This window comes from Coregonus clupeaformis, unplaced genomic scaffold (assembly GCF_020615455.1).
Source record: "Coregonus clupeaformis isolate EN_2021a unplaced genomic scaffold, ASM2061545v1 scaf0887, whole genome shotgun sequence".
Classification (NCBI taxonomy): Eukaryota; Metazoa; Chordata; class Actinopteri; order Salmoniformes; family Salmonidae; genus Coregonus; species Coregonus clupeaformis.
Genome location: NW_025534341.1, coordinates 84,683 through 103,659, shown reverse-complemented (window position 1 = coordinate 103,659; position 18,977 = coordinate 84,683). Strand labels below are relative to the sequence as shown.

Sequence of the window (18,977 nt, the reverse complement as noted above, 5' to 3'; positions counted from 1 at the left end):
ATACTTGTTATGGAGTAGAGATGATGTTCTATGGATACTTGTTATGGAGTAGAGATGATGTTCTATGGATACTTGTTATGGAGTAGAGATGATGTTCTATGGATACTTGTTATGGAGTAGAGATGATGTTCTATGGATACTTGTTATGGAGTAGAGATTATGTTCTTTACACCAGAAGGTGCTGTCTTTAACAGAGTAGAGAAACTGTTCTTTACACCAGAAGGTGCTGTCTTTAACAGAGTAGAGATACTGTTCTTTACACCAGAAGGTGCTGTCTTTAACAGAGTAGAGATACTGTTCTTTACACCAGAAGGTGCTGTCTTTAACAGAGTAGAGAAACTGTTCTTTACACCAGAAGGTGCTGTCTTTAACAGAGTAGAGATACTGTTCTTTACACCAGAAGGTGCTGTCTTTAACAGAGTAGAGAAACTGTTCTTTACACCAGAAGGTGCTGTCTTTAACAGAGTAGAGATACTGTTCTTTACACCAGAAGGTGCTGTCTTTAACAGAGTAGAGAAACTGTTCTTTACACCAGAAGGTGCTGTCTTTAACAGAGTAGAGAAACTGTTATTTACACCAGAAGGTGCTGTCTTTAACAGAGTAGAGAAACTGTTATTTACACCAGAAGGTGCTGTCTTTAACAGAGTAGAGAAACTGTTATTTACACCAGAAGGTGTTGTCTTTAACAGAGTAGAGAAACTGTTATTTACACCAGAAGGTGCTGTCTTTAACAGAGTAGAGAAACTGTTCTTTACACCAGAAGGTGCTGTCTTTAACAGAGTAGAGATACTGTTCTTTACACCAGAAGGTGCTGTCTTTAACAGAGTAGAGATACTGTTCTTTACACCAGAAGGTGCTGTCTTTAACAGAGTAGAGAAACTGTTCTTTACACCCAGAAGGTGCTGTCTTTAACAGAGTAGAGAAACTGTTCTTTACACCAGAAGGTGCTGTCTTTAACAGAGTAGAGAAACTGTTCTTTACACCAGAAGGTGCTGTCTTTAACAGAGTAGAGAAACTGTTATTTACACCAGAAGGTGCTGTCTTTAACAGAGTAGAGAAACTGTTATTTACACCAGAAGGTGCTGTCTTTAACAGAGTAGAGAAACTGTTATTTACACCAGAAGGTGTTGTCTTTAACAGAGTAGAGAAACTGTTATTTACACCAGAAGGTGCTGTCTTTAACAGAGTAGAGATACTGTTATTTGAATCCACAGCGGAAAGTATTTAATTAACATATTCTAGAGATTATGTTATTTGAATCCACAAGGGAAAGTATTTAATTAACAGAGTCTAGAGAGACTGTTCTTTACACCAGAAGGTGTTGTCCATGTCACTATATTCTCCTTAAGAAGAGTCCACTGTGTTCCAATGATAAAAAACATTCAGATTGGTTTTATAATCTCCTTTCTATCAAGGTTCTTCATAAACATTCTCCATGTCTCTGCTTTATACTGCATAAGGATCCCCTGTGTCCCTTTGATCATTGATAATATCCATACAAGGTTGTTCACATGATGTTGACCATTGCCCTGTAGAGTCCTGACGGTCATACATTATATTGGTACATCCATGTAGATTCTGGTCATATGTTCCTGTGTGTCCTGTGTATAATATCCTGAGGGTCATACATACGTGGTATGATCCTGGTCTCAGAGTCCTGTATGTTGACATGTAGTTGTGACCTCTGGCAGAGGGAGGGGCAGAGCTGTCTGGTCCGGGAGGACCACCTGCGGGTGAGGGGTCATCACTATAGAAACAGGTCGTCCAAGACCATGGTTACCATGGTGATGTGGTACAGAGTTCGTCTGTAGTTCCAACCCGAACGCAGGAGGAGTGTTCTGTAACTGCCTCCTGTACTGGACAAAGCTACAGGTCTTTAGTATGATGGCTAACACATTCTTCCCTATCAGGATCCCACTGACCCGGGCATCCCTGTACAGCAGCAGGTTACAGCCTCTGATCAATAGGGTTAGAATATTAATGGTTACCAGGCTGAGGATGGGATATAGCATCATCTTGTGTGGGACTATATTGATGCCCTGCATGGAGATCTCACTAAGAGACACACAGGGAAGGACTAGCAACAGGATGTAACAGTAGAAGAACATCAGTCCTTCAGCCCAGAGAGGGAGACCTTTCTTCAGGGGTTCCCAGAGATTAGCCTGAATATCCAGGATATCTAGCAGGTCCACCACCACCCAGAACAATCTGAAGACAGGAGAGGAATAAGATAATACACCAGAATATGTATTTTATTGTCCATTAACTTACAGGGAATGGACATGTCTTAATGCCCCCAGAGGGTCTGGAGGCCATGGGCCTGGAGCAGTACCTGTTAGAATGGGTCAGGAACAGTACCTGTTAGAATGGGTCTGGAGCAGTACCTGTTAGAACGGGTCAGAACAGTTCTACCTTTTAGAATGGGTCTGGAACAGTACCTGTTAGAATGGGTCAGGAACAGTTCTACCTGTTAGAATGGGTCAGGAACAGTTCTACCTGTTAGAATGGGTCAGGAACAGTACCTGTTAGAATGGGTCAGTAACAGTTCTACCTGTTAGAATGGGTCAGGAACAGTTCTACCTGTTAGAATGGGTCTGGAACAGTACCTGTTAGAATGGGTCAGGAACAGTTCTACCTGTTAGAATGGGTCAGGAGCAGTTCTACCTGTTAGAATGGGTCTGGAACAGTACCTGTTAGAATGGGTCTGGAACAGTACCTGTTAGAATGGGTCAGGAACAGTTCTACCTGTTAGAATGGGTCAGGAACAGTTCTACCTGTTAGAATGGGTCAGGAACAGTACCTGTTAGAATGGGTCAGGAACAGTTCTACCTGTTAGAATGGGTCAGGAACAGTTCTACCTGTTAGAATGGGTTCTGGAACAGTACCTGTTAGAATGGGTCAGGAACAGTTCTACCTGTTAGAATGGGTCAGGAGCAGTTCTACCTGTTAGAATGGGTCTGGAACAGTACCTGTTAGAATGGGTCTGGAACAGTACCTGTTAGAATGGGTCAGGAACAGTTCTACCTGTTAGAATGGGTCAGGAACAGTTCTACCTGTTAGAATGGGTCTGGAACAGTTCTACCTGTTAGAATGGGTCAGGAACAGTTCTACCTGTTAGAATGGGTCTGGAACAGTACCTTTAGAATGGGTCAGGAACAGTACCTGTTAGAATGGGTCAGGAACAGTTTTACCTGTTAGAATGGGTCTGGAACAGTACCTTTAGAATGGGTCAGGAACAGTACCTGTTAGAATGGGTCAGGAACAGTTCTACCTGTTAGAATGGGTCTGGAACAGTACCTGTTAGAATGGGTCAGGAACAGTACCTGTTAGAATGGGTCAGGAACAGTTCTACCTGTTAGAATGGGTCTGGAACAGTACCTGTTATAATGGGTCAGGAACAGTTCTACCTGTTAGAATGGGTCAGGAACAGTTCTACCTGTTAGAATGGGTCAGGAACAGTTCTACCTGTTAGAATGGGTCTGGAACAGTTCTACCTGTTAGAATGGGTCAGGAACAGTTCTACCTGTTAGAATGGGTCAGAAACAGTACCTGTTAGAATGGGTCTGGAGCAGTCCCTGTTAGAATGGGTCTGGAACAGTACCTGTTAGAATGGGTCTGGAGCAGTACCTGTTAGAATGGGTCTGGAGCAGTACCTGTTAGAATGGGTCTGGAGCAGTTCTACCTGTTAGAATGGGTCAGGAACAGTTCTACCTGTTAGAATGGGTCTGGAACAGTTCTACCTGTTAGAATGGGTCAGGAACAGTACCTGTTAGAATGGGTCAGGAGCAGTTCTACCTGTTAGAATGGGTCAAGAACAGTACCTGTTAGAATGGGTCAGGAACAGTTCTACCTGTTAGAATGGGTCTGGAACAGTTCTACCTGTTAGAATGGGTCAGGAACAGTTCTACCTGTTAGAATGGGTCAGGAACAGTTCTACCTGTTAGAATGGGTCAGGAACAGTTCTACCTGTTAGAATGGGTCAGGAACAGTTCTACCTGTTAGAATGGGTCAGGAACAGTTCTACCTGTTATAATGGGTCTGGAGCAGTACCTGTTAGAATGGGTCTGGAGCAGTACCTGTTAGAATGGGTCAGGAACAGTACCTGTTAGAATGGGTCTGGAACAGTACCTGTTAGAATGGGTCAGGAACAGTTCTACCTGTTAGAATGGGTCTGGAACAGTACCTTTAGAATGGGTCAGGAACAGTACCTGTTAGAATGGGTCTGGAACAGTACCTGTTAGAATGGGTCAGGAACAGTTCTACCTGTTAGAATGGGTCAGGAACAGTTCTACCTGTTAGAATGGGTCAGGAACAGTTCTACCTGTTAGAATGGGTCTGGAACAGTACCTGTTAGAATGGGTCTGGAACAGTACCTTTAGAATGGGTCAGGAACAGTTCTACCTGTTAGAATGGGTCAGGAACAGTTCTACCTGTTAGAATGGGTCTGGAGCAGTACCTGTTAGAATGGGTCTGGAGCAGTACCTGTTAGAATGGGTCAGGAACAGTTCTACCTGTTAGAATGGGTCTGGAACAGTACCTGTTAGAATGGGTCCGGAACAGTTCTACCTGTTAGAATGGGTCAGGAACAGTTCTACCTGTTAGAATGGGTCTGGAGCAGTTCTACCTGTTAGAATGGGTCAGGAACAGTTCTACCTGTTAGAATGGGTCTGGAACAGTACCTGTTAGAATGGGTCAGGAACAGTTCTACCTGTTAGAATGGGTCTGGAACAGTTCTACCTGTTAGAATGGGTCAGGAAGAGTTCTACCTGTTAGAACGGGTCAGGAACAGTACCTGTTAGAATGGGTCTGGAACAGTACCTGTTAGAATGGGTCTGGAACAGTACCTGTTAGAATGGGTCAGGAACAGTTCTACCTGTTAGAATGGGTCAGGAACAGTACCTGTTAGAATGGGTCAGGAACAGTTCTACCTGTTAGAACGGGTCAGGAACAGTTCTACCTGTTAGAATGGGTCTGGAGCAGTACCTGTTAGAATGGGTCAGGAAAAGTTCTACCTGTTAGAATGGGTCAGGAACAGTTCTACCTGTTAGAATGGGTCTGGAACAGTACCTGTTAGAATGGGTCAGGAACAGTTCTACCTGTTAGAATGGGTCAGGAACAGTTCTACCTGTTAGAACGGGTCAGGAACAGTACCTGTTAGAATGGGTCTGGAACAGTACCTGTTAGAACGGGTCTGGAACGGTACCTGTTAGAATGGGTCAGGAACAGTACCTGTTAGAATGGGTCAGGAACAGTTCTACCTGTTAGAACGGGTCAGGAACAGTTCTACCTGTTAGAATGGGTCAGGAACAGTACCTGTTAGAATGGGTCTGGAACAGTTCTACCTGTTAGAATGGGTCAGGAACAGTTCTACCTGTTAGAATGGGTCAGGAACAGTACCTGTTAGAATGGGTCAGGAACAGTTCTACCTGTTAGAATGGGTCAGGAACAGTACCTGTTAGAATGGGTCAGGAACAGTTCTACCTGTTAGAATGGGTCAGGAACAGTTCTACCTGTTAGAATGGGTCAGGAACAGTACCTGTTAGAATGGGTCAGGAACAGTTCTACCTGTTAGAATGGGTCAGGAACAGTTCTACCTGTTAGAACGGGTCAGGAACAGTACCTGTTAGAATGGGTCTGGAACAGTACCTGTTAGAACGGGTCTGGAACGGTACCTGTTAGAATGGGTCAGGAACAGTACCTGTTAGAATGGGTCAGGAACAGTTCTACCTGTTAGAACGGGTCAGGAACAGTTCTACCTGTTAGAATGGGTCAGGAACAGTACCTGTTAGAATGGGTCTGGAACAGTTCTACCTGTTAGAATGGGTCAGGAACAGTTCTACCTGTTAGAATGGGTCAGGAACAGTACCTGTTAGAATGGGTCAGGAACAGTTCTACCTGTTAGAATGGGTCAGGAACAGTTCTACCTGTTAGAATGGGTCAGGAACAGTACCTGTTAGAATGGGTCAGGAACAGTTCTACCTGTTAGAATGGGTCAGGAACAGTTCTACCTGTTAGAATGGGTCAGGAACAGTTCTACCTGTTAGAATGGGTCAGGAACAGTTCTACCTGTTAGAACGGGTCAGGAACAGTTCTACCTGTTAGAATGGGTCAGGAACAGTTCTACCTGTTAGAACGGGTCAGGAACAGTTCTACCTGTTAGAATGGGTCAGGAACAGTTCTACCTGTTAGAACGGGTCAGGAACAGTACCTGTTAGAATGGGTCAGGAACGGTACCTGTTAGAACGGGTCAGGAACAGTACCTGTTAGAACGGGTCAGGAGCAGTACCTGTTAGAACGGGTCAGGAGCAGTACCTGTTAGAATGGGTCAGTAACAGTACCTGTTAGAATGGGTCAGGAACAGTACCTGTTAGAATGGGTCAGGAACAGTACCTGTTAGAACGGGTCTGGAGCAGTACCTGTTAGAATGGGTCTGGAACAGTTCTACCTGTTAGAATGGGTCTGGAGCAGTACCTGTTAGAACGGGTCAGGAGCAGTACCTGTTACGGAGCTCCTCTTTCTTCTTGGACGGCCGTACGTACTCCATGTGGTCTACTGCCACTAGACCTATAAACAGCACTGGGACACAGACCGAGAGGAGGACGGTCAGGGCCTTACGGGCCAGAGCATCCAGAGACCTTCTGTCAGCCTTGTAGTTCTGGTACACAAAGTACACCTGGAGAACAACAAAAAAGTAAATCAATCACATTTATTTTATACAGCCCTTTTTACATCAGCAGTTGTCATAAAGTGATTTACAGATACCCAGCCTAAAACCCCAAAGAGCAAGCAGTGCAGTGTCACGCCTACTTCTGCTCCTTCCCTCCAGCGTTCGACGTCGCCGGTCTACTAACCACCGGTCCTGGAAACACACATTGCGCACACCTAGCAACCATCATTGCGCACACCTGCTCCCCATCGTTACACACACCTGGACTTCATCACCACCCTGATTACTCTCCCTTCATATAGCCCTCAGTATCCTCTGTCATTAGACAGTATTGTTTTTGGTTACGTTCGGTACGCTTCCCCTTTTTTGTATTTTCTTCATGTTTATTATTAAACTCACCTTCTGCACCTGCTTCCTGACACCCTGTGTATACGTTACAGAATACTGCCTCTCAGAAATATGGAAGCAGCAGACGTTAAGGATATCTCCCGAACAGGAACACCTACTGTGTCAACACCATGACCAGCTGGGTACGGTAATGGATGAGGTCCTCCACGTTCGCCTGAGGGGATTCATCTCCAACTAGCGGAGGACCCTCTACCACGATTCGTCCCAGCGAGCCAGTCCACCAGCCCATCCAGCAGTCCGCCCAGGTCAGCGATGCCCTATTGTCCCTCCCAGACAAATATGACTGTACTCCATCCAAATTCCGTGGCTTCCTACTCCAGTGCTCTCTCTATTTCGCCCATCAGACAGGAGCCCCCACCACCGAGAGGTCCAAGGTTGCCACGGTCATTTCCCTGCTGACTGGATGGGCGTTGGAGTGGGCTACAGCCGTCTGGGAGAGAGGAGAGGAGGAGCTGGGTTCCAATGAGAGGTTCATGGCGGTCTTCGATCATCCACCTGAGGGCAGAGAGGGATGTGAGCGACTACTCCAACTTCGGCAGAGTGCCCAGACTGCTGCAGACTGTGGCAGCCTCCAGCGGATGGAATGAGCCGGCACTCCGCACCTTATTCAGAATAGGACTGCGCTTAGAGGTCCAGACGGAGTTGGCGTGTCGGGACGACAACCTTTCCTTGGATGCGCTAGCGATGGCCATCTGTCTGATCCATCTGGATAACCTTCTTCGAGAGCGCCGGCAACCCTCCTCGTCTCTCACCTTCCTCTTTTTGCCATCCTGAAACAGAGCCTGAATCCATGGAGGTAAGGGCCACACCTCCCCGCAGCAGAGCGGCGTCGCCGGAGACGGCTGGGGCTGTGTTCCCTATTGCGGCCAGGAGGGGCACCAGCTCCAGCGGTGTCCGGTGCGTTCCAACCCAGGGTCCAAAGGGACAGAAGGACGGCCCTGTGATCATCCATCTCCCAGGGTAGGCGTGAGTATTCCATCATCATTGCTTTCTGCCAAACCCTTCCTTGTTACATTTCACTGGCTGGCTGTCCCTCGCATTGTCTCTACTGCTCTAGTGGACTCTGGTGCTGCGGGTAATTTCATCACAGCACCATTCAACATCACCATGGGACCCCTGCACCAAGAAAGCCTTCCATTCCTCATCACCGAGGCACTGTACATAAAGTCATCCTCGGCCTCCTCTGGCTCCAACGTCATGGCCCCATCATCTCCTGGTCGAGGATGGAGATCACTATCTGGGCACCCGGATGTCGGAAGACCTGCTTTCCCTTACCCTGTGGTTCCACGCTGGTTGAGAGTCCTGTGGTTGCTCCGTCGGTGTTCCAGGCATTCGTGAACGAGGTGTTCTGGGACATGCTTGGGCGTTAGGTGGTCATGTATATCCATGACGTCCTGATCTACTTGGCCACCTTGGAGGATCACGTCGCCCACGTCCGGGTAGTCCTGGGACGCCTCCTGGAGAACCACCGGTACGTCAAAGCAGAGACGTGCCAGTTCCATCAGGCCGCTGTCTCCTTTTTGGGATATCGGATCAGCCCACAGGGAGTGGTTATGGAGGAGAGGAAGGTTGAGGCAGTCAGTTCATGGCCAGTCCCTAGCACCATAAAGGGACTACAACAGTTTTGGGGTTTGCCAACTTCTACCACTGCTTCATTAACTTCAGCTCCATCACCTCTCCTCTCTCCTCAAAGGGTTAGTGTGGAGTCCTGCAGCCGACGAGGCCTTCTGCCTACTGAAGGGGTGTTTCACCTCCGCCCCATTGCAAAAAACACCCAGAACCTACGCTGTCCTGCGTGGTGGAGATGGACGCCTCAGAAGTGGGCGTGGGAGCCGTCCTGTCACAGCGTCAAGGTAATCCACAAAAATTGTATTCATGTGCATACTACTCAAAACAACTGTCTCCTGCAGAGAGGAAATATGACGTCGGCGACCGGGAGCTTCTGGCGGTGACGTTGGCACTAGAAGCAAAGCCGATGCCCTGTCCCGTCTCCACGATTCAGGAGAGGTTCCTGTCCTGAATGCGCCCATCATACTGCCCTCCCGAATCATTGCCCCCATGCTTTGGGATGTAGACACGGAGATCCGCCAGGCTCTGGAGAGGGAACCACGTCTGCTACCTGCCCTCTGGTGCGCAGCTACATTCCGATGGAGGTAAGGGATCGGCTCTTGACCTGGGTGCATCTCTCGTTGCTGGACACCCAGGTATCACCCGCACTATTCAATCTATCTCTAGAAAGTACTGGTGGCCCACCTTGGCACATGACTTCGCTCGCTATGTCAACTCCTGCTCTGTATGTGCCCAAACTAAATCTCCCCGGCACGCTCCAGCAGGGAAGCTCCTTCCCCTTCCCGTGCCTCAGCGGCCTTGGTCTCATCTGACCATTAATTTCGTCATTGATCTCCCCTCTTGTGGTTTCACTACTATTATAGTTGTTGTGGACAGATTCTCTAAATCCTGCCGTTTTATCCCTCTCTCTGGTCTCCCTACCGCTCTCCAGGTCGCTGAGGCACTGTTCCAGCAGGTCTTCCGACACTATGGCCTTCCGGAGGACATCGTCTCCGACCGTGGCCCCCAATTCACATCATGGGTATGGAGAAGCGGTACCGGGCAGACCCCCTTCCAGTGTGTTCTGGGATATCAGCCAGCCCTGGCTCCGTGGACCCCGAGCCAGACTGAAGCTCCTGCGGTGGATGAGTGGTTCATGCGCGTAGAGGAGGTTTGGAACGATGCCCACGTGAAGCGCCTCACCGCCACCAAAGTGAGGCTCCCATGTTTCATCCTGGTGCTCGCTTCTGGCTCCCCACCAGGAACCTCCCGCTCCGTCTGCCCTGTAGGAAGCTGCGCCCCCGGTTTGTGGGGCCCTTCAAAGTCCTCCGGAGGGTCAATGAGGTAACCTACAGATTACAACTCCGCACTAACTGCCAACTCTCACCCTCCTTTCACGTTTCCCTCCTCAGGCTGGGTGTTCCTGGTCCCCTGGCTGATGCCGTCCCCCACGACACCCCTCTGCCTCCCCTGGACATCGAGGGGACCCCCGCCTGTGCTGTTTGGTCCCTCCTGGACTCCTGATGTCGTGGGGGTCGGCTCCAGTACCTGGTGGACTGGGAGGGGTACGGTCCTGAGAAGCGCTCTTGGCGGACATAATCTATTTTCCATCTCTGCCGTCCAGACCGCTCCTCGCCCTCGGGGCCGTCCTCCTGGCCAGCGTCGCCAAGCGGCCGGAACCCAGCATCGGGGGTGGGGGGGTACTGTCATTCCTGCTCCCTCCCTCCGGCACTCGACGTCACCGGTCTGCTAACCACCGGTCCTGGCAACCTACATTGCACACACCTGGCAACCATCATTGCACACACCTGGCAACCATCATTGCGCACACCTGGACTTCATCACCACCCTGATTATTCTCCCTTCATATAGCCCTCAGTAGCCTCTGTCATCAGGCAGTATTGGTTTTGGTTACGTTTTGTATTTTCTTCATGTTTATTATTATTAAACTCACCTTCTACACCTGCTTCCTGACTCCCTGCTTATACGTTACATGCAGACGCATTTCACAAGGGTCACACATCATTAACCCATAAGACTCTAAGCCAGTGAGGGTTGTTCTACTAAGCTATATGGAATTGTTTTAAGAAGGTCATACCAAGGATCACTTTGATTTAGAATTTTAAGACCCCTTGAAGTATCCCCCCCAAAATTATAAATACATGTATTTTTGGCCTTACTGCTATTAGCCCATATAAACACAATGAATAACAGATTCACTACATGGAATGACAGATAGTCCCCCAAACATTATCTAAAGGAAGTTTGTTCTGAAGTGACTGTCATATCTAAGAGATTCTGGCACTAAACAGTCTTCATATACTGTATACTTCCATTCATTTTATTATTTTTCAACTGGTACCAGGGTACCTTCAGACAAGTCTTGTGAGGCCTGTGGGTGTCCTAGAGCAAAACATCCGATATGTACGTGTTTTGTGAGTCTCACCTTTGCACAGAGGGGACATATTAGACAGAAGTTGGCAGATTGGCTGTACCGACTTCAGACAAGTTCCAAGACTCTTGTGGGAGTACACCATTGTATTCGTTAGAGTCTCATCTTTCCATAGGTGTTATGAAATGTAATGTCATGTAGTATTTTAAACTGTATGTAACTGTCTTATGTTGCTGGACCCCAGGAAGAGTAGCTGCTGCCTTAGCAGGAACTAATGGGGATCCATAATAAACCCCAGGAAAAGTAGCTGCTGCCTTGGCAGGAACTAATGGGGATCCATAATAAACCCCAGGAAGAGTAGCTGCTGCCTTGGCAGGAACTAATGGGGATCCATAATAAACCCCAGGAAGAGTAGCTGCTGCCTTGGCAGGAACTAATGGGGATCCACAATAAACCCCAGGAAGAGTAGCTGCTGCCTTGGCAGGAACTAATGGGGATCCATAATAAACCCCAGGAAGAGTAGCTTTCTGCCTTGGCAGGAACTAATGGGGATCCATAATAAACCCCAGGAAGAGTAGCTGCTGCCTTGGCAGGAACTAATGGGGATCCATAATAAACCCCAGGAAGAGTAGCTGCTGCCTTGGCAGGAACTAATGGGGATCCATAATAAACCCCAGGAAGAGTAGCTGCTGCCTTGGCAGGAACTAATGGGGATCCATAATAAACCCCAGGAAGAGTAGCTGCTGCCTTGGCAGGAACTAATGGGGATCCATAATAAACCCCAGGAAGAGTAGCTGCTTGTCACGCTCTGGCTCCGGGACTCTTTATGTTGAGCCAGAGTGTGTTCGTTCTGTGTGGGTTATTTCTATGTTGGGTGTTCTAGGTTGTTGTTTGCTGGGTTGGCTTAATTGACTCCCAATCAGAGGCAACGAGTGTCAGCTGTTCGCTGGTTGTCTCTGATTGGGAGCCATATTTAAACTCTGTTTTCACTTTGTGTTTGTGGGTTCTTGTTTCGAGGTAGTTTAGTTTCACCGTGTACTGTCACGTTATCGCCTTTGTTTGTTTTGATCGTGTTTCATTTATTAAAGAAGATGTTTGCTTGCAACGCTGCGCCTTGGTCTACTCCTTACCTTGACGTTCGTGACAGAAGAACCCACCTTAACCAGACCAAGCAGCGTGTTCAGGAGCCATCGCTGGCAGATCTCCGTGGCAACCTCGACTGGATCAAGCAGCGTGACGAGGAGAGAGGATGGACGTGGGAGGAGATGATTGCGAGTTTGGCAAGAGGGAGAGAGGCCTTGGCCACGGGGAGGAGAGACCCCCAGGAAATTTTTAGGGGGGGGCTCACGACGTTGGGGCAGCAGGTGTACGGGTTAGAGCGGTGCAAAGCGTTGGCAGAGAAGGCCGCCAGGTTAGGGGGGCCACTGGGCACAGAGGAGAGGGAAAGTGTGGAGGCACGGCGAGAGGTACTGGGGTGTGTTACCAGTCCGGTCCGGCCCGTTCCTGATCCCTGCGTGGGGCCAGTGGTGTGTGTCCCCAGTACGGTCCGGCCTGTTCCTGCCATTCCCACCAAGGCAGTGGTGCGCGTCGTCAGCCCAGCCCGGCCTGTTCCTGCCATTCCCACCAAGTCAGTGGTGTGCGTCGCCAGCCCAGCCCGGCCTGTCCCTGCTCCACGCACAAAGCCTACGGTGTGCGTCGCCAGCCCAGCCCGGCCTGTCCCTGCTCCACGCACAAAGCCTACGGTGTGCGTCGCCAGCCCAGCCCGGCCTGTCCCTGCTCCACGCACAAAGCCTACGGTGTGCGTCGCCAGCCCAGCCCGGCCTGTCCCTGCTCCACGCACAAAGCCTACGGTGTGTCGTCGCCAGCCCAGCCCGGCCTGTCCCTGCTCCACGCACAAAGCCTACGGTGTGCGTCGCCAGCCCAGCCCGGCCTGTCCCTGCTCCACGCACAAAGCCTACGGTGTGCATCGCCAGCTCGGCCCGGCCAGTTCCTGCTACTCGCACCCAAGCCAGGGGTACGAGTCGTCAGCCTGGTTCAGCCCGTTCCTGCTACTCGCACCCAAGCCCGGGTGCGAGTCGTCAGCCAGGTCCGGCCCGTCGCTGCTCCACGCACCAAGCCAAGGGGCGCATCGTCAGCCAGGTCCGGTCCGTTCCTGCCTCACGCGCCAAGCCAGGGGTGCGCGTCGTCAGCCTGGTCCAGCCCGTTCCTGCTACTCGCACCAAGCCAGGGGAGCGAAGTCGTCAGTCCGGCACAACCCGTGCCTGAGTATTCGGTGCCAATTCAGGTACCGCTCAACTGCTCCACTAAGGAGCTGAAGCCTACCGCTCCTGCTACGTCCAGTCCAGCTCCAGCCAGCAGGGCCAGACCGGACCAGGGGCGCTATGGGGGGTTTGTTGTAGGGTTTTGGTCAAGCCCGGAGCCGGAACCGCCGCCGTGGAGGTATGCCCACCCAGCCCTCCCCTGTTTTGCTATTTTGAGGCGCGGTCGCAGTCTGCGCCTTTAGGGGGGGGTACTGTCACGCTCTGGCTCCGGGACTCTTTATGTTGAGCCAGAGTGTGTTCGTTCTGTGTGGGTTATTTCTATGTTGGGTGTTCTAGGTTGTTGTTTTCTGGGTTGGCTTAATTGACTCCCAATCAGAGGCAACGAGTGTCAGCTGTTCGCTGGTTGTCTCTGATTGGGAGCCATATTTAAACTCTGTTTTCACTTTGTGTTTGTGGGTTCTTGTTTCGAGGTAGTTTAGTTTCACCGTGTACTGTCACGTTATCGCCTTTGTTTGTTTTGATCGTGTTTCATTTATTAAAGAAGATGTTTGCTTGCAACGCTGCGCCTTGGTCTACTCCTTACCTTGACGTTCGTGACACTGCTGCCTTGGCAGGAACTAATGGGGATCCATAATAAACCCCAGGAAGAGTAGCTGCTGCCTTGGCAGGAGGAAGTAATGGGGATCCATAATAAACCCCAGGTAGTGAGGGGTCATAATAGTTTGTAGGCCAAACCGTTTGGACTTTACAGATGATTTCGTGAGAAAACCGGTTTTCGGGATGTCTCATGGTCTGACAAACACCGCTCTAGCTCTGTCACCTTTCACCGCAGATGTGGAAGTGCGACATAGGCGGATGCGGTGGATTGAGACGCATCAAATGCAAAATAATAGCTATCTAGTTTAAACTGACAGATTTTGATAGGGATGTTTTTATTATGCTAATTTCATTTCTGCGGGGGCGCGGACATCGACCTTAGTTTATATATTTTTTTATAATAGAACAACATTTAAAAAATGAAACAACAAAATGACAACAACACAACAAAATGAAAATGCAAATACCTTGATCTCCAGGACAAAGATATAGAGGAACCAGAGTATCATGGCGTAGCCTCGCTTGGCGGTTCGCACCTCGGCCCCAACCCAGAGCGCCACGTACCGCAACACGATGAGGAAGCAGAGGTCACCTACCATCACCATGATACAGATACCTGTTCGTCAGAAAAATGTGTTATTATTATTATTAATAATAGTTGTTTTAGATTTGCATGTTTGTAATTCCAATGTTCCTGCACTATGGTTTATATAATAGTATTGTTCTAATTATCATGCTCCTGCACTGTTTTTTTGGGGGTGTAGATTATCTTTAATATTGCAGATAGATTGTAACTTCCATCAATGTAATTGTCCGCATCACTTCCCCCATATGTTTTTTCTCTCGCATATACAGTGGGGAGAACAAGTATTTGATACACTGCCAATTTTGCAGGTTTTCCTACTTACAAAGCATGTAGAGGTCTGTATGATCACATTGTATGATTTTTAAGTAAATAATTTGCATTTTATTGCATATATCATCCAATAGGCTTTGATTACATTTCCAATATCCTCGCCCACGTGGAAATTCAGGGTAGAGTAATGTATATGCCAATTATATGATGGTCTGACTGCATTCTGTTCCCTATCAACACTTTTTAAACTTTTGGTGCCAACGAGAATGACATACAGTGGGGAGAACAAGTATTTGATACACTGCCGATTTTGCAGGTTTTCCTACTTATGAAGCATGTAGAGGTCTGCAATTTTTATCATAGGTACACTTCAACTGTGAGAGACGGAATCTAAAACAAAAATCCAGACAATCACATTGTATGATTTTTAAGTAATTAATTTGCATTTTATTGCATGACATAAGTATTTGATCACCTACCAACCAGTAAGAATTCCGGCTCTCACAGACCTGTTAGTTTTTCTTTAAGAAGCCCTCCTGTTCTCCACTCATTACCTGTATTAACTGCACCTGTTTGAACTCGTTACCTGTATAAAAGACACCTGTCCACACACTCAATCAAACAGACTCCAACCTCTCCACAATGGCCAAGACCAGAGAGCTGTGTAAGGGATAAAATTGTAGACCTGCACAAGGCTGGGATGGGCTACAGGACAATAGGCAAGCAGCTTGGTGAGAAGGCAACAACTGTTGGCGCAATTATTAGAAAATGGAAGAAGTTCAAGATGACGGTCAATCACCCTCGGTCTGGGGCTCCATGCAAGATCTCACCTCGTGGGGCATCAATGATCATGAGGAAGGTGAGGGATCTGCCCAGAACTACACGGCAGGACCTGGTCAATGACCTGAAGAGAGCTGGGACCACAGTCTCAAAGACAACCATTAGTAACACACTACGCCGTCATGGATTAAAATCCTGCAGCGCACGAAAGGTCCCCCTGCTCAAGCCAGCGCATGTCCAGGCCCGTCTGAAGTTTGCCAATGACTATCTGGATGATCCAGAAGAGGAATGGGAGAAGGTCATGTGGTCTGATGAGACAAAAATATAGCTTTTTGGTCTAAACTCCACTCGCCGTGTTTCGAGGAAGAAGAAGGATGAGTACAACCCCAAGAACACCATCCCAACCATGAAGCATGGAGGTGGAAACATAATTATTTGGGGATGCTTTTCTGCAAAGGGGACAGGACGACTGCACCGTATTGAGGGGAGGATGGATGGGGCCATGTATCGCGAGATCTTGGCCAACAACCTCCTTCCCTCAGTAAGAGCATTGAAGATGGGTCGTGGCTGGGTCTTCCAGCATGACAACGACCCGAAACACACAGCCAGGGCAACTAAGGAGTGGCTCCGTAAGAAGCATCTCAAGGTCCTGGAGTGGACTAGCCAGTCTCCAGACCTGAACCCAATAGAAAATCTTTGGAGGGAGCTGAAAGTCCGTATTGCCCAGCGACAGCCCCGAAACCTGAAGGATCTGGAGAAGGTCTGTATGGAGGAGTGGGCCAAAATCCCTGCTGCACTGTGTGCAAACCTGGTCAAGACCTACAGGAAACGTATGATCGCTGTAATTGCAAACAAAGGTTTCTGTACCAAATATTAAGTTCTGCTTTTCTGACGTATCAAATACTTATGTCATGCAATAAAATGCAAATGAATTACTTAAAAATCATACAATGTGATTTTCTGGATTTTTGTTTTAGATTCCGTCTCTCACAGTTGAAGTGTACCTATGATAAAAAATTACAGACCTCTACATGCTTTGTAAGTAAGAAAACCTGCAAAATCGGCAGTGTATCAAATACTTGTTCTCCCCACTGTAAGAAAGAAGTCAAGATGACTAGCTTGATTGAGTCTCCGCCATGTATATCTCACTAGATCAGGATATTTAAGCCTCCATATATCTACTATTTCTAATGTATCCATGACATTCACGATTTCCTTAAGAGCATGAGGGTGATAGTTTGTGGTGTGATTTCCTTTACGGTCCATTGAGCTATTTAAAACAGTATTATAATCTCCCACCATAATAATAGAGTTTTGAATTGCTTGTAGGGTTGATAATTTATTATATATATTGTCAAAGAAGTGTGGATCATCATTATTTGGTCCATAAAGGTTAATGGGCCATATCTGTTTATGGTCCAATAACATATTTAAAATAATCCATCTACCTTGCGGATCTGTTTGGACAATTTGCACATTCGGATCAAAATTACTGTTAATTAATATCATCACCCCTTTTGAGTTTCTTTGCCTATGGGAGAAGTATACCCCCCCCCCATTCCTTTTTCCACGCAACTTCATCTAGAATTGTTGAATGAGTTTCCTGTAAACAATAGATATTATATTCCTTCTCTTGGAGCCATGTAAATATTGTTCTTCTTTTGTTATTATCTGCTAAGCCATTACAATTATAACTGGCTATACTTATTTCACCACATACCATAATGAGATACAAGTTTCAAATCTATTTATCATTATATGTTTTGTAATTCTCCTGCTCCTGCACTATGGTTGTTATAATTTTATTTTTGTAAAATTCCCATGCTCCTGAATTGTGTTAATAATTCCTTATTATGTCCTATGTATTATTTTTTCATTTGTAAACACGGCACACTTGTAAAAGAGACATCGATCTTAATGGGACTTCACTGACTGAATAAAGGTTTATCAATATTAATAATAATAATAATAATAATAATAATAATAATACCGATCTTCCTGGGCCCGTGGTTCTGTTCCACCAGATAGGCATCGATCAGGGCCATACTGCTCATAATCAGCAGGGTGGACAGGCAGACAGGGGGCTGGTTGGTGGGAGGGGGGGGCACCATCCTGACTGAGGCAGGAGGAGGTCTGTTGGGGAGGGTGTAGTGTGGTCCTCAGCTAAATAAAGGCAAGTTAGACGGGACTGTTACAGTAGACTGTAATTCTCCACTCCATGGCTGGGGTTTTCACGGGGGGAGGGAGGGAATAGGGGGAGGTTAGTGGAGGGAGGGAGGGACGGAGGGTGAGGGAGGGAGGAGGAAGGGAGGAGGTAGGAGGAGATTTGTGGAGGAGCTAGGGAGGAGGGAGGGAGGAGATGTGTGGAGGAGGTAGGGAGGAGAGAGGGAGGAGGGAGGAGAGAGAGAGGGAGGAGAGAGAGAGGGAGGAGGGAGGAGGGAGGAGAGAGGAGAGAGAGAGGGAGGAGGAAGGGAGGAGGTAGGAGGAGATTTGTGGAGGAGCTAGGGAGGGAGGAGGGAGGAGGGAGGAGAGAGGGAGGGAGGAGGGAGGAGAGAGAGAGGGAGGAGGGAGGAGGGAGGAGGGAGGAGGGAGGAGGGAGGAGAGAGAGAGGGAGGAGGGAGGAGAGAGAGAGGGAGGAGGAAGGAGAGAGAGAGGGAGGAGGGAGGAGGGAGGAGAGAGAGAGGGAGGAGGGAGGAGAGAGAGAGGGAGGAGAGAGAGAGGGAGGAGGGAGGAGAGAGAGAGGGAGGAGGAAGGGAGGAGGTAGGAGGAGATTTGTGGAGGAGCTAGGGAGGGAGGAGGGAGGAGGGAGGGAGGAGGGAGGGAGGGAGGAGGGGAGGGAGGAGAGAGAGAGAGAGAGGAGAGAGAGAGGGAGGAGGGAGGAGAGAGAGAGGGAGGAGGGAGGAGAGAGAGAGGGAGGAGGGAGGAGAGAGAGAGGGAGGAGGGAGGAGAGAGAGAGGGAGGAGGAAGGGAGGAGGTAGGAGGAGATTTGTGGAGGAGCTAGGGAGGGAGGAGGGAGGAGGGAGGGAGGAGAGAGAGAGGGAGGAGAGAGAGAGGGAGGAGGGAGGAGAGAGAGAGGGAGGAGGGAGGAGAGAGAGAGGGAGGAGGGAGGAGAGAGAGAGGGAGGAGGAAGGGAGGAGGTAGGAGGAGATTTGTGGAGGAGCTAGGGAGGGAGGAGGGAGGTTTGTGGAGGAGGGGTACGGCGGGTCCTCAATAGACTGTAGTGTTTCTCACGATGCCTGATGGCTGGGCTATTGACAGTAGTGCTGCATAGCTCTCCTCTTGGGGAGGTTGTGGGGGAAGGAGTCACCAAAGATCCTTAGTCTCCCAGTATGGAGGCAGTTTAGACAGTAGTGCTTCTCTCCATGGCTGAGAGTAGTGTGTAGTGTTGGCTGTCAGAGTGATATTCTCCCCCATCACTCCTCTCCATGGCTGAGAGTAGTGTGTAGTGTTGGCTGTCAGAGTGATATT

At 48.6% G+C, this 18,977-nt stretch overlaps 1 protein-coding gene across 1 annotated transcript; it reads right to left on the bottom strand.

Annotated features, from left to right (window-relative positions):
- Positions 1-908: 908 nt before the first annotated feature.
- Positions 909-17,754, bottom strand: LOC121557555 (transmembrane protein 121-like). The gene is made up of 4 exons (XM_041871149.2): positions 17,500-17,754; positions 14,341-14,489; positions 6,498-6,673; positions 909-2,208 (listed from the first exon to the last, which is right to left on the bottom strand). The coding sequence occupies exons 1-4, from the start codon at positions 17,618-17,620 to the stop codon at positions 1,650-1,652; spliced, it is 1,005 nt and encodes a 334-aa protein (XP_041727083.1). The 5' UTR covers positions 17,621-17,754; the 3' UTR covers positions 909-1,649.
- Between the last annotated feature and the right edge of the window lie 1,223 nt (positions 17,755-18,977).

Excerpts from the sequence above, each read along its gene's own strand:
- LOC121557555 (XM_041871149.2), bottom strand. The coding sequence starts at position 17,620 with ATGGTGCCCCCCCCTCCCACCAACCAGCCCCCTGTCTGCCTGTCCACC. Across the intron at positions 6,674-14,340 it reads TCTTTGTCCTGGAGATCAAG|GTGTACTTTGTGTACCAGAA; the intron begins GTATTTGCATTT and ends GTTGTTCTCCAG. Across the intron at positions 2,209-6,497 it reads AAAGAGGAGCTCCGTAACAG|ATTGTTCTGGGTGGTGGTGG; the intron begins GTACTGCTCCTG and ends TCCTGTCTTCAG.